The sequence below is a fragment of the Vidua chalybeata genome, chromosome 12 (assembly GCF_026979565.1).
Source record: "Vidua chalybeata isolate OUT-0048 chromosome 12, bVidCha1 merged haplotype, whole genome shotgun sequence".
NCBI lineage: Eukaryota > Metazoa > Chordata > Aves > Passeriformes > Viduidae > Vidua > Vidua chalybeata.
The window spans coordinates 7,018,169-7,030,100 of NC_071541.1; the positions used below are offsets into that span (position 1 = coordinate 7,018,169).

At 44.8% G+C, this 11,932-nt stretch overlaps 1 protein-coding gene across 1 annotated transcript; it reads left to right on the forward strand.

The window, feature by feature from the left end:
- The first annotated feature begins 259 nt into the window (after window positions 1-259).
- On the forward strand, window positions 260-6,789 carry PSMD6 (proteasome 26S subunit, non-ATPase 6). Its single transcript, XM_053954000.1, has 8 exons — window positions 260-503; window positions 1,541-1,746; window positions 2,260-2,405; window positions 3,364-3,583; window positions 3,692-3,800; window positions 4,890-5,058; window positions 6,257-6,334; window positions 6,484-6,789. The coding sequence occupies exons 1-8, from the start codon at window positions 359-361 to the stop codon at window positions 6,578-6,580; spliced, it is 1,170 nt and encodes a 389-aa protein (XP_053809975.1). The 5' UTR covers window positions 260-358; the 3' UTR covers window positions 6,581-6,789.
- Window positions 6,790-11,932: the final 5,143 nt, after the last annotated feature.

Consider the following 11,932-nt stretch of genomic DNA (forward strand, 5'->3'; position numbering starts at 1 on the left):
ACACCTGCCACTAGACCAGGAGCCCCTTCCAGCCTGGCTTTGGACACTTCCAGGGATGGAGCCTCCACTTTTTCCCTGGGCAACCTGCGGCTGTGACTCCGCGATTTAGCGGCTGTGTCCGTGTTTGTGTCCCCATGTCGCCGCGTCAGTGCCAGGCCCGTCCCCGCCGCCCTCCGCCAGGCCCGCCCCGCGCCGCCGCCGCCAGGGGCCTCCGCGCCGCCAGGGGGCGCCGCGCGGCGGAAACGCGCGGCCGCTTCCGCCCGTCGCGGCTGAGTCACTGCGCCGCGCCGCCCTCCCGCTGCCCAGAGCCGCCCGTCCTGCCGAGCCCCGGCCCCGCGGCCCCCGTCCCGCCGCCGCCATGCCGCTGGAGAACCTGGAGGAGGAGGGGCTGCCCAAGAACCCCGACCTCCGCATCGCCCAGCTCCGCTTCCTGCTCAGCCTGCGGCCCCGCGCGCCCGACCCCGCCGCGCGCGACGAGCTGATGGCGGCGGTGCGGCTGCACAGTGAGTGGGGCCTGGGGAGGCTCTGTGCGTGTGGGGGGGGGTCTGTCTGTCTGCTCGCCGGCCCCGGCTCCGACCGTGTGTCTGTGGAGCAGCCGTGTGACCGTCCGTGGTCATGGATCCCCGGGCAGGGAGTTGTGCCGCAGTTCGGCACCGCTCTGCCCCGGGACCGACTCCCCCGGGACACGGACAGCCCAGCGGGGCAGGGCGAGGGCCCTGTCCCCAGCTCCGACAGCTCTTACATCCTGCTGGGACTGCAGGAGCTGTGCGGGGAGCACCGCGGGCTGCTGTGCTCACAGCGGGATAAAGAGAGTCACAGAACATCCTGAGTTGGAAGGGACCCACTTGGATCATCAAAGTCCAGCTCTTGGTCCTGCACAGGATGCTCCACTCTGCCTGAGAGCATTGTCCAAATGCTCCATGAGCTGTGCCCTGGGGAGCCTGTTCAGTGCCCGACCACCCTCTGGGGGAAGAACCTTCTCCTGATATCCAGCCAAAACCTCCCCTGACACAGCTCCGTGCTGTTTACTCAGGTGCTGTCACTGGTTTCCAGAGAGCAGAGATCAGCGCCTGACCCTCCACTTTGTCTCATGAGGAAGTTTTAGACAGCTTTGAGATCTCCCCTCAGTCTCCTCTTCTCTAGGCTGAACACACCAAGTGCCCTCAGCTGCTCCTTATACATCCCCTCCAGACCCTTCATCATCTTCATGTCCCTCCTTTGGATGCCTTTTAACACCTTAATGTCCTTCTGGTATCGTGGTGCCCAAAACTGCCCCCAGAACTCGAGGTGAGGCCACCCCAGTGCAAGGCAGGGAAAGTGCAAATGGGAGCAGTGTAAAGAGTAGTGATGAAAAAGGATCAGTGAAAGGAAGCATGAGGGGCAAGGCCTGCAGGAACAGTGGCTGTGCTGTGTCTGGATTCAGCAGGTACCTGGTCACAGAAGGGACATCTCTGGCGTTGACAGTCCTGTTGTCCTTTTAGGAGCAAACACACTCTTGTTGCAGCAATGAACAGCAGAACCCTTCCTGCTTCTCTTTCAGACATGGCTCCGTACTACGAAGCCCTGTGCAAGTCTCTTGAGTGGCAGATGGACACGGATCTGCTGAACAAAATGAAGAAAGCCAATGAGGAGGAACTGAAACGTCTTGACAACGAATTAGAGGATGCAGAAAAGATCCTGGGGGAGAGCGAAATCCGGGATGCAATGATGGCCAAGGCTGAGTACCTGTGCAGGATTGGGGACAAGGTTGGTGACACAGAGGCTTTATGGACTCGTAGAAAACACTGCATGGGAACCCTGTTAGCTGGGCAGGTCCCAGTGAGCGCTGGGGGACTTGCAGAGCATTTTCTCTATGGCACAGCTCACACATGGCTGGCAGACAGGGGAAGGTCTTACTGAAATATAAATTATCTAGAAGCAAAACAGTCCTTGAAAGAAAATTTTTTTTCTTGACAATGGGAAAAGTTTGCAGACACCGTTATTTACTTTCCTTACACCTTTAGACTTTTCCAAGCTATTTAGACCGTGCAGCTGAATTTCAGGTTTCAGAGCAGATTTTCATAGTCTTCAGCTTTAAAAGATACATGAGGAACAGCTTTTCTAACTTGATTTATACTTGGATACGTTAAGATTATTCAGAATGCATAATGTGAAACTCACAACTACCAGTGGGGGACTACACTAGTTCTTACAACAGGTATTTTGTGAGTGTTCTGGGTGCTTTTAACATTCTTACAGCAGCAAATACTGTTTTGCCAGGAGGGAGCTCTGACTGCATTCCGCAAGACTTACGACAAAACTGTGGCCTTGGGACATCGCCTGGATATCGTGTTCTACCTGCTAAGGATTGGCTTGTTTTATATGGACAATGACCTCATCACAAGGAACATTGAAAAGGCAAAAAGGTACTGCTTGGGTTGTCTGAGTGAACTAAAGCATTTTTGAAACAAGCTGTAACAAAAGAAATGGAAGATAAATACTTTTCTGTCCAGAAATGACTTGGACTATTGTGAGAGAGAATTAGAGTGATGGGTGGGTGTTATTTTGTTTTAGAGCACTTCCTGCTCCTGGATTTTTTTATGGGGGGAAGAGAACGGTTAAGATTTTGTGGTAGCTGTTTTCTAGGAGCTGGCTCCATTTGTATTTGTAGTCCAGCTCCCACTCCCACTTGGGATGTGACTGCTCCCAGTGGCACCCAGCTGGCTGTGTAGAGAGGGAGCTTTCCCTCTTGAAGCAGGAGTGGCATGGTGTGTTTTGGTGCCACTGGTAGCTTCAGTGTCTCTGTGCTCCCAGTGTTTTGAACCTCAGCAGTTCCTGTAGAAAGCTGTGGTTCCAGTCTCTCTGCTGCTGCCATGAGACACCAAGGCAGAGGAGGTTCCCACTTCCCTTGTTCTCGGGCAGGGATATTTTGTGTTGCCTTCTCAGCAGTTTTGTCTCATCCCTGCCCTTCTTACAGCCACACCAGTTTTGTGCAGATCCTTAAAAAGTGGCAACCTGTATCTTTTTTCTATACTGCAGCTTTGATTTTAGTAGCAAAGGCAGTGGAAATCTGTTGCCACAGTCCAGGCTGACAGTAATATTTACCTACACATCCACAGAGACTGTTGTCACAGCTGAAAAGGCTGTAAACTTTTTCTGTCAGCTGAAACTTGCACTGTGTAAAAGCCTCTGGCCTCTCCTGTCCCAAGGAAGCCACTTTCCTACACCAACAGGTGTACAAAGCCTGGGATGTTTCAGCAAGCTGTAACATAAACCAAGTTATTCTTTCTCTGATCTCATGGTATCAGTTGATTTGTACTTGTTTCATATAACTTATTACATGACACATTTATCACAAGTAAATATTCTTTGGTCTATTTTAAGTCTAATAGAAGAAGGAGGAGACTGGGACAGAAGAAACCGTCTCAAGGTGTACCAGGGCCTTTACTGTGTAGCCATTCGAGACTTCAAACAAGCAGCAGAGCTCTTCCTTGATACAGTTTCCACGTTTACATCCTATGAACTGATGGATTACAAAACATTTGTAACATACACTGTCTATGTCAGCATGATTGCCCTGGACAGGCCTGACCTGAGGGAGAAGGTGAGAAAAGCCCATGGAAGCACTGGTGCAACCTGACAGAGCCTTTCCTTAAGCTGTTCATCTCGAGGCTGAAAGGGGTGGTGGTTAAAGATGTGTGTTTGCTTTCAGGTGATTAAAGGAGCAGAGATCCTGGAAGCCTTGCACAGTTTGCCAGCTGTACGGCAGTATCTCTTCTCTCTTTACGAGTGTCGGTATGCAGCCTTTTTCCAGTCGCTAGGTAAGCCTGGGCTGTGTCCCTCAACACTCTTTCAGATCATACACAACTTCTGTGGAGTAGCTACAGTCTGGAACTAGAGCTACGTGCAGAGAAAACAAACTATAGAGTTTGTTTCGGATCATACACAACTTTTGTGGAGTAGCTACAGTCTAGAATTAGAACTATGTGCAGAAAAAACAAACTGTAGAGATTTTTTTTTAACAGTGACCTAAAATTTTTGGCTTTGATTTTTCAAAGAAAGAAAGACAAATTTCTCATCCAATGAGCCTTGTGAAAGGTCACATCTGATTAGGTGAAAAGCACTTTGAAAATGGCTATGAAACACCATCTTACCTGAAGAGCCAGATCAGGAAAGATCTGAAAGCTTGCTGTGTAAAAGGGTGACACCAAAGAAAAGCTCTTCAGAAAACCCTCATTCTTGCCGGTTCTCAGACTGCTTGTTTCTCTTCTGTGAGAGAATACAAGAAAATGAGATATTTAGAAAAATCAAGGATTGAAAATCAATCCACAATTGATTTTGTGGAAGGCTAGGCCTGATGAGACTGAGTTAAACAGCAGCATCTTCCTATTGCCAGCCTCATCCCAAGCTGAGAACCAACGCTGTCAGGGGAAAAAAAATCACTTCAGTGCTCGGAAATCCTTGTAACTAATTTAAGAGCTAGTAGCAAAAAATTAATGTTGTGTCAGGAGTGGGTAACAATGTTTCTTCAAGAAGTTACATACCGAATTCTTCTTGTTACCCAGCTCTTTGGGCAGCAGTTCCAGCTCTTGCCTTCAGCGTCAGCGAGGTGAACCCTCTCCCCCCAAAAGAAGGATGCTGTCCATTTTTAGAGGCTCCCATTAGCTCTGCCACAATATTGTTTGCATTTTCTTATGCTCCTGGTTCCAGAACTGATACAGATTACATGAATTTACTTCTGTTAGTGCAGAATCCCTTTCATATCCTGAGGAGTGCAAGAATACAATGGAGTTACGGTCACACCTATTACTTATTAACTGATGCCGTGTGTTTTATTTACATAAATGATATATGACATTTCTTAGAAATTACTGACTTCCTTTATTTTGCTTTTTTCTTTTTCTTTTCAGCTATTGTAGAGCAAGAGATGAAGAAAGACTGGCTGTTTGCACCTCACTACCGATACTACGTACGGGAAATGCGAATCCACGCCTACAGCCAGCTCCTCGAGTCCTACCGGTCCTTGACGTTAGGGTACATGGCAGAAGCCTTTGGAGTCAGTGTAGAATTCATAGATCAGTAAGTTCCTTGGCTTTTCTAGTTCATAGACATCCCCCTTTATACCTTTTAAATATTTATGGTGATCTCATTATGAGTAAAAATCTTTGTTCACTTGTATTCTAAATATGCCAAGTTACATTTCTATGGAAGAGTATGAGAAGCTGGTATTTTATTAATTACTTTGTTCTTTATATTGCTGTATTTATTGACCTCCATGTGCTAGGAAACTTTACATTTTAGACAGCTTAGTTCATTCACAGCTATGCAAAAGCTGAGCTGTTCCAGCTTCGGGGGTCTGCACATTTTTTTGTACTCTGCCAGTCTCCCTGTCTCATTTTGCTTGGTTTCTGTTATGAGGACAGGATCTGATATTTTTCACTTAAATCTTACTTAAATCTTACTTACTTAAATCTTACTTAAATCTTACTTACTTAAATACTCTGCAGTCCCCATTTGAAATTATTTTCTAGAATAAAACGAGCAGATTTAGATCATGATAAGAACGAAGTGGTGAGTGAAGTGAGAAACTTTTACTCTGTGTACATGAAGCACATTATTTTCAAATGCTTTCACAAGACTTATTCTTGTTTCAGAGAGGTTTCAGATTTTCTAACATTGAAGACTTACCGAAATATGAAACTGCTTGAAATATTCAGAAATTAATAAGTGTTTCAAGAGAAACCAAATACCATTTAATTCAAAAGTAATTTTTTAAAGTCATGCTAATGCTTATGCTTCCCAGTAATTTATTATGAGTTGTAACTTACCTTACTGTTGAGCACAGGAATATTTTCTTCTACCATCAGTGCTGTAGACCACCAGTTGAATAAACAAAACAATAATAATACATTTTTTAAAAGCATTTTAAAAATTAAATATTACTGAGATACTTTTCTAATTAATTGACTGGCATGAAGATACCTCAGGATAAATTCCAAATAGCCACGCTGCATTACTGCTGCCTTTGGATTTGAAGAGTAGTTGATACAAAACTCAGTGATAAGTTTTATTAAGTCAAGTACAACACTTTGGCCTGAGAAGAAAGAACTAAGAGGTTTGGTATTCAGGTCACTAAAAGGATTATTTTTGGGTGCAATCTCCAAAGGATGCATAAGGTACCTGATGAAGATCCATAGGTGTAACAGCAGTTTCAGTGCTCTTAGGTCTACAAGTCCCTGGTGAAACAGGATTTAACTAACTTTTTTTCTTTATTTAGGGAGCTTTCAAGATTTATTGCAGCTGGGCGATTGCACTGCAAAATAGACAAAGTAAACGAGATTGTAGAAACTAACAGGTATGTAACAATTCCTAGAGGTTGTTTTTAACAGACCAGTTGAATTCTATATATTTTGATGACATTTACTACAGAAATGTTTAATGCTTTGGTATAAATCATATTCTCAGTTCTAACCGCCCCTTTTTTTTTTCCCTCATTATTCCTAGGCCTGATAGCAAGAATTGGCAGTACCAAGAAACCATCAAGAAAGGAGATTTGCTGCTAAACAGAATTCAGAAACTTTCCCGAGTAATTAATATGTAATTTTTTTAATGCAAGGGAATGCAAAATTTAGATGTTTAAAACATTTTGGAAGTAACCTATAAATATATTGCATAACTTGGTATACTGTAGGGAAAAAAATAACTAGCAAGAAAGGTAGTGTTTTTACTTTCCACTTCATTATGTACACACTGTTCTGTTCTGGTGTATGGAACCCAGTTCATTTATTAAATGTATGATACCGTTGGTGATCTCTTGTAATAGACTTTGTTCCTTTCCTTGCCTGTGTATCCAGTGTTCCACGTTGAACAGCAAAGCAGGCTCACGGCCTGTGAACACAGAGAACTCATGGCCATTCTATACTTGCTCTTTTAATACTTTTGTATTGGAATCAGAGGTGAAAACAATCAGTTGCATAATAGTGAAGTGGCCAAAAATTTTAGTGAAGAGTGCACACTGTCCAGACAGGAGGGAGGCTTGCAATGAAGGGATTACTGCTTAAGGGAGAAGGAATAAGGATGCAAGTGACTGGGGTGAAGCAATAATACAACCACAGAAACCGCAGGACTAAAACTTTGGGAACAACTGGAACAGAAGTAGCCTCTCTCTTCAAACTATTTTTTTGCAAACTGTTGAAAAGGAAGCCAGCATGTGAGCAAAGCATTAAATTTGTAATTATTGCCTGAGTAAGATGTGCAATATCAGTGATGGTGGGAGCTGTGGAAGGGACTACTGCAGACTGACAGAGCTGATCAGGTACTGCAGGGGTTACAGCTCCTCTCCTCCCAGCTGCTGAGGAATGAATGCCTTACTAGGCTGCTGCCATGCTGATGACACATGGTTCCTGGCCTGGCAGAGCCTCCAGCAGCAGCTGTTTACCCTGCTGGCCTGCCTTGAGAGGTTTTTTCCCTCCTCCCAAAGAAGGCCTTAGAGTGAGTTCTGTGAGCTTTTGATGCCACTGCATTTGGAACATTTACAGCCTGTATGCATTGCAACTTCAGCGCTGGAAGGAACCCCAGCAGGTAGGTGTACCCAAAGAGCAGTCATAGCATTTGGAAGCTACTGTGCCACAGGCAGGACAGCTTGGGATTTCCTCTGCTCAGCCCTCCCATTGCAAGGTCATAGAGGGTCTCATGTCCTGGAATTGCTCCTGCCTGCCCGAGGTTGGACCCCTTGGTGCTGAGAGGCCGTTTCTAGTCTCTGTTTAACTTTTATGAAACCCAAAATACAACCTCATGATTTTGGGGATTTTTTACTACTTACTGGAAGCTGTTTTGGTTGTTCCCCCCTCCAAGAAGCAGCTATTTAGCCAGAGTTTAAAGATTTACATTTCACACAGTGCTAATTAGAAGAAAATTCTGAACTTTCTTCAGAATAGGCAGAGTAATAGACAAGAACTCTAGTTTACTATGTGTTCAGCTGAGTCTCTTTTGTGAGTTCACACACATGCCATTTCATATAAAGTTTTAATTGATAAAACCCAATATTCAGACTTCAGACCTGCAATAATCTCTCTTGTTTTTCTACATCTGTTCCATACCAGATAAGTAGAGCTAGCTAGGAAGGCTTTAATCAGTCTGACTTTTGGGAATATCTCCACCTTCCATAGGTGCAGGTGTCTTCATGTCTTCACTGACATGAGGAATTTTTGTTTGGTGCACAAATAAATTTTCCTTTCCAACATATTTATACATGAAGTGGCCTTAATGAACTACATCAAAGTTTCCATTCAGCATATGTATTACTATGTATTTTTTTAACTGTAAAGAGACTAGAAACCTACAGAAGAAAAATTAGGCTATCAGAGGCTTTATGCATTCCAGAGAAATCTTACTGCTCTCTTAGTGTAGGTAAGAGCAGCAGAAAAAAAAAATGGAAATCCCTACTCTGTGTGGAAAATAAAAGCATTGCTAAAGAGTTTTAGTGCTCTAAGATACTTGCAGAGCTATCAACCATTTTATCCTAACCGTGGCCCTCATTCTGTGGGAGCCAAGCACTTCACCAATCTGGTGTTCTCAGAGTACACAATCCTACTGCAGCAGAGACCGCCCCCTTTAAAGATCCCACCTTGCCTTCACATTTCCTGGTGCCAGCCTATATCCTGTAAAAGAGGATCCAGGGAGAGCCTGGAGATCTTCTGGACAAAGATTTTTTGTGCCAAGGCCTGGCAGGAAAGAGTCACAGCAATTTTAGCTGAACCTTTTAAGGATTTGCGCAGCAGTCCATCCTCTCAGCCATACCAAATAGTGGTGGGATAAAATTCTGGGAAAGGTGAAAGGCAGCACATCCTGAAGCCCACAGCTGGAGGCACAGAGTTTAGGCAGTGTGGCTGTTCACATTGTTCTCCTGGAGAAAAAAAAAAAAAAAAAAGCAATCTGATACACAGGTTTTCCAAAGAGTAGGAATGCTGAGGGGTCCAGGGTGGTCAGACCTTGAGCTGATCAAGGGCATAATTTTCTCTATTCTGTAGTTTTAAAATGCCTTCTTCCATCTCTATGTCAAATCCCGTGATCATGTTAGTTTTATATTCTGTTTATCTGATCTCATAATTTCCCTTTATTTAACTCTGATTGTGAGCAGCATTTCAGATGCAGGCCTTCATACCTCGCTTTTGACACCTTTCCATGGATTTATAGTCCACATGCCAAAGTTGTACATTCTCTCTTGTAATTTAAGCTTGGGCAGTTCCTTGAGCTAGTGCCATTCTCCAATTTCACTTTGCAAAGCTGACTTCACCCTCGTTGCAAGGTAGCCAGAACCAGGCAGAGATTTCAAGCCACAGCTTGAACTTCTCTCTGCAATTCATTCCCTGCATTAATGGTGGGAAAACGGGTGGGAAGGCCGGAGATGGGGTGGTTTAGGATTTGTTAGTAAAGCTCTGCTACAAAGCAGTTGAAATGTCGTTTCTGTGAAAGTCTGTGCACTTTTTGGCTCACCTGCCAACACCTCTGGTGCTTCTCTCACTGAACACTGGGCTCCAGCCTTGCAGGCAAGGGACAAGGCACTGGCTTTAGGAAAAAGTCACCTGTCACAGACAGGAAAGGACTTGGGTGAAGGGACCTAAGCTGCAAAATGGAGGACAAAAAACTTCCAGCAGTCAGAGACCACCAAACCCAAGCACCAACACAGTCCCTGCTGATGCTGAAGAAAACTTTTGTATCAATTTGGGCACAAATATCAACACCAGCTATTTCTCACAGGCTTGGACAAAGCTTTTTTACTTCACTTCTCAGGCTGTTTTTCCTCCTTGGCAATAAAGTTTCAATCCACATTAGTTTGAACAAGTTCCCTAAAGGTTTTCAAAGTTTGTTGGGTCAGAAAAAACCCAAGCATATGCCACTTTTCCATGACAAAGCTCCCATGCTGCTTGTTAGGAACAAATCCAGCAGCTAACACAGCTCTGAGCCAAAGCACTGAAAAAAGCATCCAGTCAAAATAAAAAGTCCCATAGTGGATCCTACAAGCCACATGCGTTTGATTATTTGTTGCAACGTGATAATAATGAACCAACAGGAATTAGCATTTAAAAAAGCCGGGGCAAGCCCTCCTTTGGGCTGTTTTGTAGTCGGTGTAAACAAGGCGCCCACGGAGCGGCGCTCCGGCCTTCAGAGAGCCCGAGGGCACCCGGCCAACTCCCCACCCCTCATCCCGAGCTGCACAGCACAACCAGGGACACGCTGTAGCCTTTGAGCCCAACACTGCTCCACCAGGGGAGAGCCAAACAACTTCGGGCTCCCAGAACACGTCTCCCCAGCTTTGATACGAAATGCAAAGGGCACTGACAAGATGCAAATACACAAACCCTACACTCAGGGAACCTCTGACCCTGGGGTTTCATTGCATGCATTGGCAGTTTCCTACATCACCAAGTTACTGTCCCAAATATAAACTGGAGTATTTTCCTATGAGGCAGTCACTGATGGGAGGGAAACTGTTTTCCACTCACTTCAGGGACATCTGTGCTTACTGGGTTCCACTTCAGCACCTGGTCAGAACCATTTTTCATCACTAACTCCTTTAGTGAACGGAGTCACCAGAAGAGAGAACCCAAGGAGCAGCTCTGCTCTGCCCCAGGGTCAGGGCTCCCTGGCACTGCCCTGCACCAAATGCAGCAAAGGAAGGGGAGAGGGAGGATGCTCCAATTCCACAGAGCTCCGAGAGCTCAGCGTTACACAGGGTGAATGCACCTTTTTTTCCTTTCTTAACCTTGCCTGTATTAGAGGAGACTGAACCCTGTATTAAATGCAGTAAAATGCAGAGTTATTCCTTCAGTGTTGAAGCAGAGTCACAAACCTGCCTGAACACGACGCCAAGCACAGAGCTCTGCTCGGCTGCAAACCCCCGACTCCCACGCGCTCCAGGCTGTGGTCACTTGTACGGCTCTGCAGAACCAGCTGCAGCGCCAGCAGCTCACGCAGGATGGCACAGGTGGTAAAAATCGCTACTAGGAAGGAAAAGGATTTGCAAGAAGGCAAGACAAAAAAAGAAATTAAAATACTCAGTAGCGCAAAAAGTAAACGTAGAACTACTAGAAGTGCTTATTATAAAAAGACAAAGCAGAACTTGCCTGTTGTCTGAATCCCGTTTGTATCTTGTAGCATTTATTCCAAATATTAAGAAAACCTTGTTTTAAGAGGGGAAAAAAAACCCAAACCAAAATAAAATAGAGACAGAATAAAGGAAGCTTTGCCACAGATGTCACTCTGAAGCCCTGTCCCACTAACAGGAACTTTACTGGTTTTACAAATGGCTCCAAAATTGCCCACGACACACGAGCCCCCAGTCATATGCAGAGAAAAGCTCTGCAGGAGTGGTTAACCTGCTGAATCCACACACTGGATCTTCAAACTATGAAAACACAGAAGACACTTTTTTAGGAGGAAAAAAAAAATCCAGGAAACGTGACGACTCAACATAACCACATCTGGGGCTGCAAAGGCTGCTGCTCATTATTCTGATTAGAAAATTATATAAAGTACAGTAGGTCTGTAGTAACAGAAGGTCCTTTGCACAGGAAAATGCTGCAGAGGTGACACAGGCACTGCTCAAAACCAGGTACCAACCCCCTGCAGGATGGAAAGCTCCAAACCTACCGGGCTGACTCGTGATGCCGAGGGACAATGACAGAATTTGACCACATCCAATTGTCTGAAATTAGTTCACATAGGCACCGGTACAGATAATGTTTTCCTTTAATAGCGAAGGATTTTATAATGAAGCAGAAACATATAATATATTCCATGCAACCAACCTCATTTATTGAAAAGTCCTAATTTTATTGCCTTGTTTAGTAACATGTTTGTTCAACAAACTAATCTTTTTCATGAAGCAAAGCACAACTTTTTCTTATAAATAGTATAAATTATTTTATTTACAGAAACTTGTTACAAAACA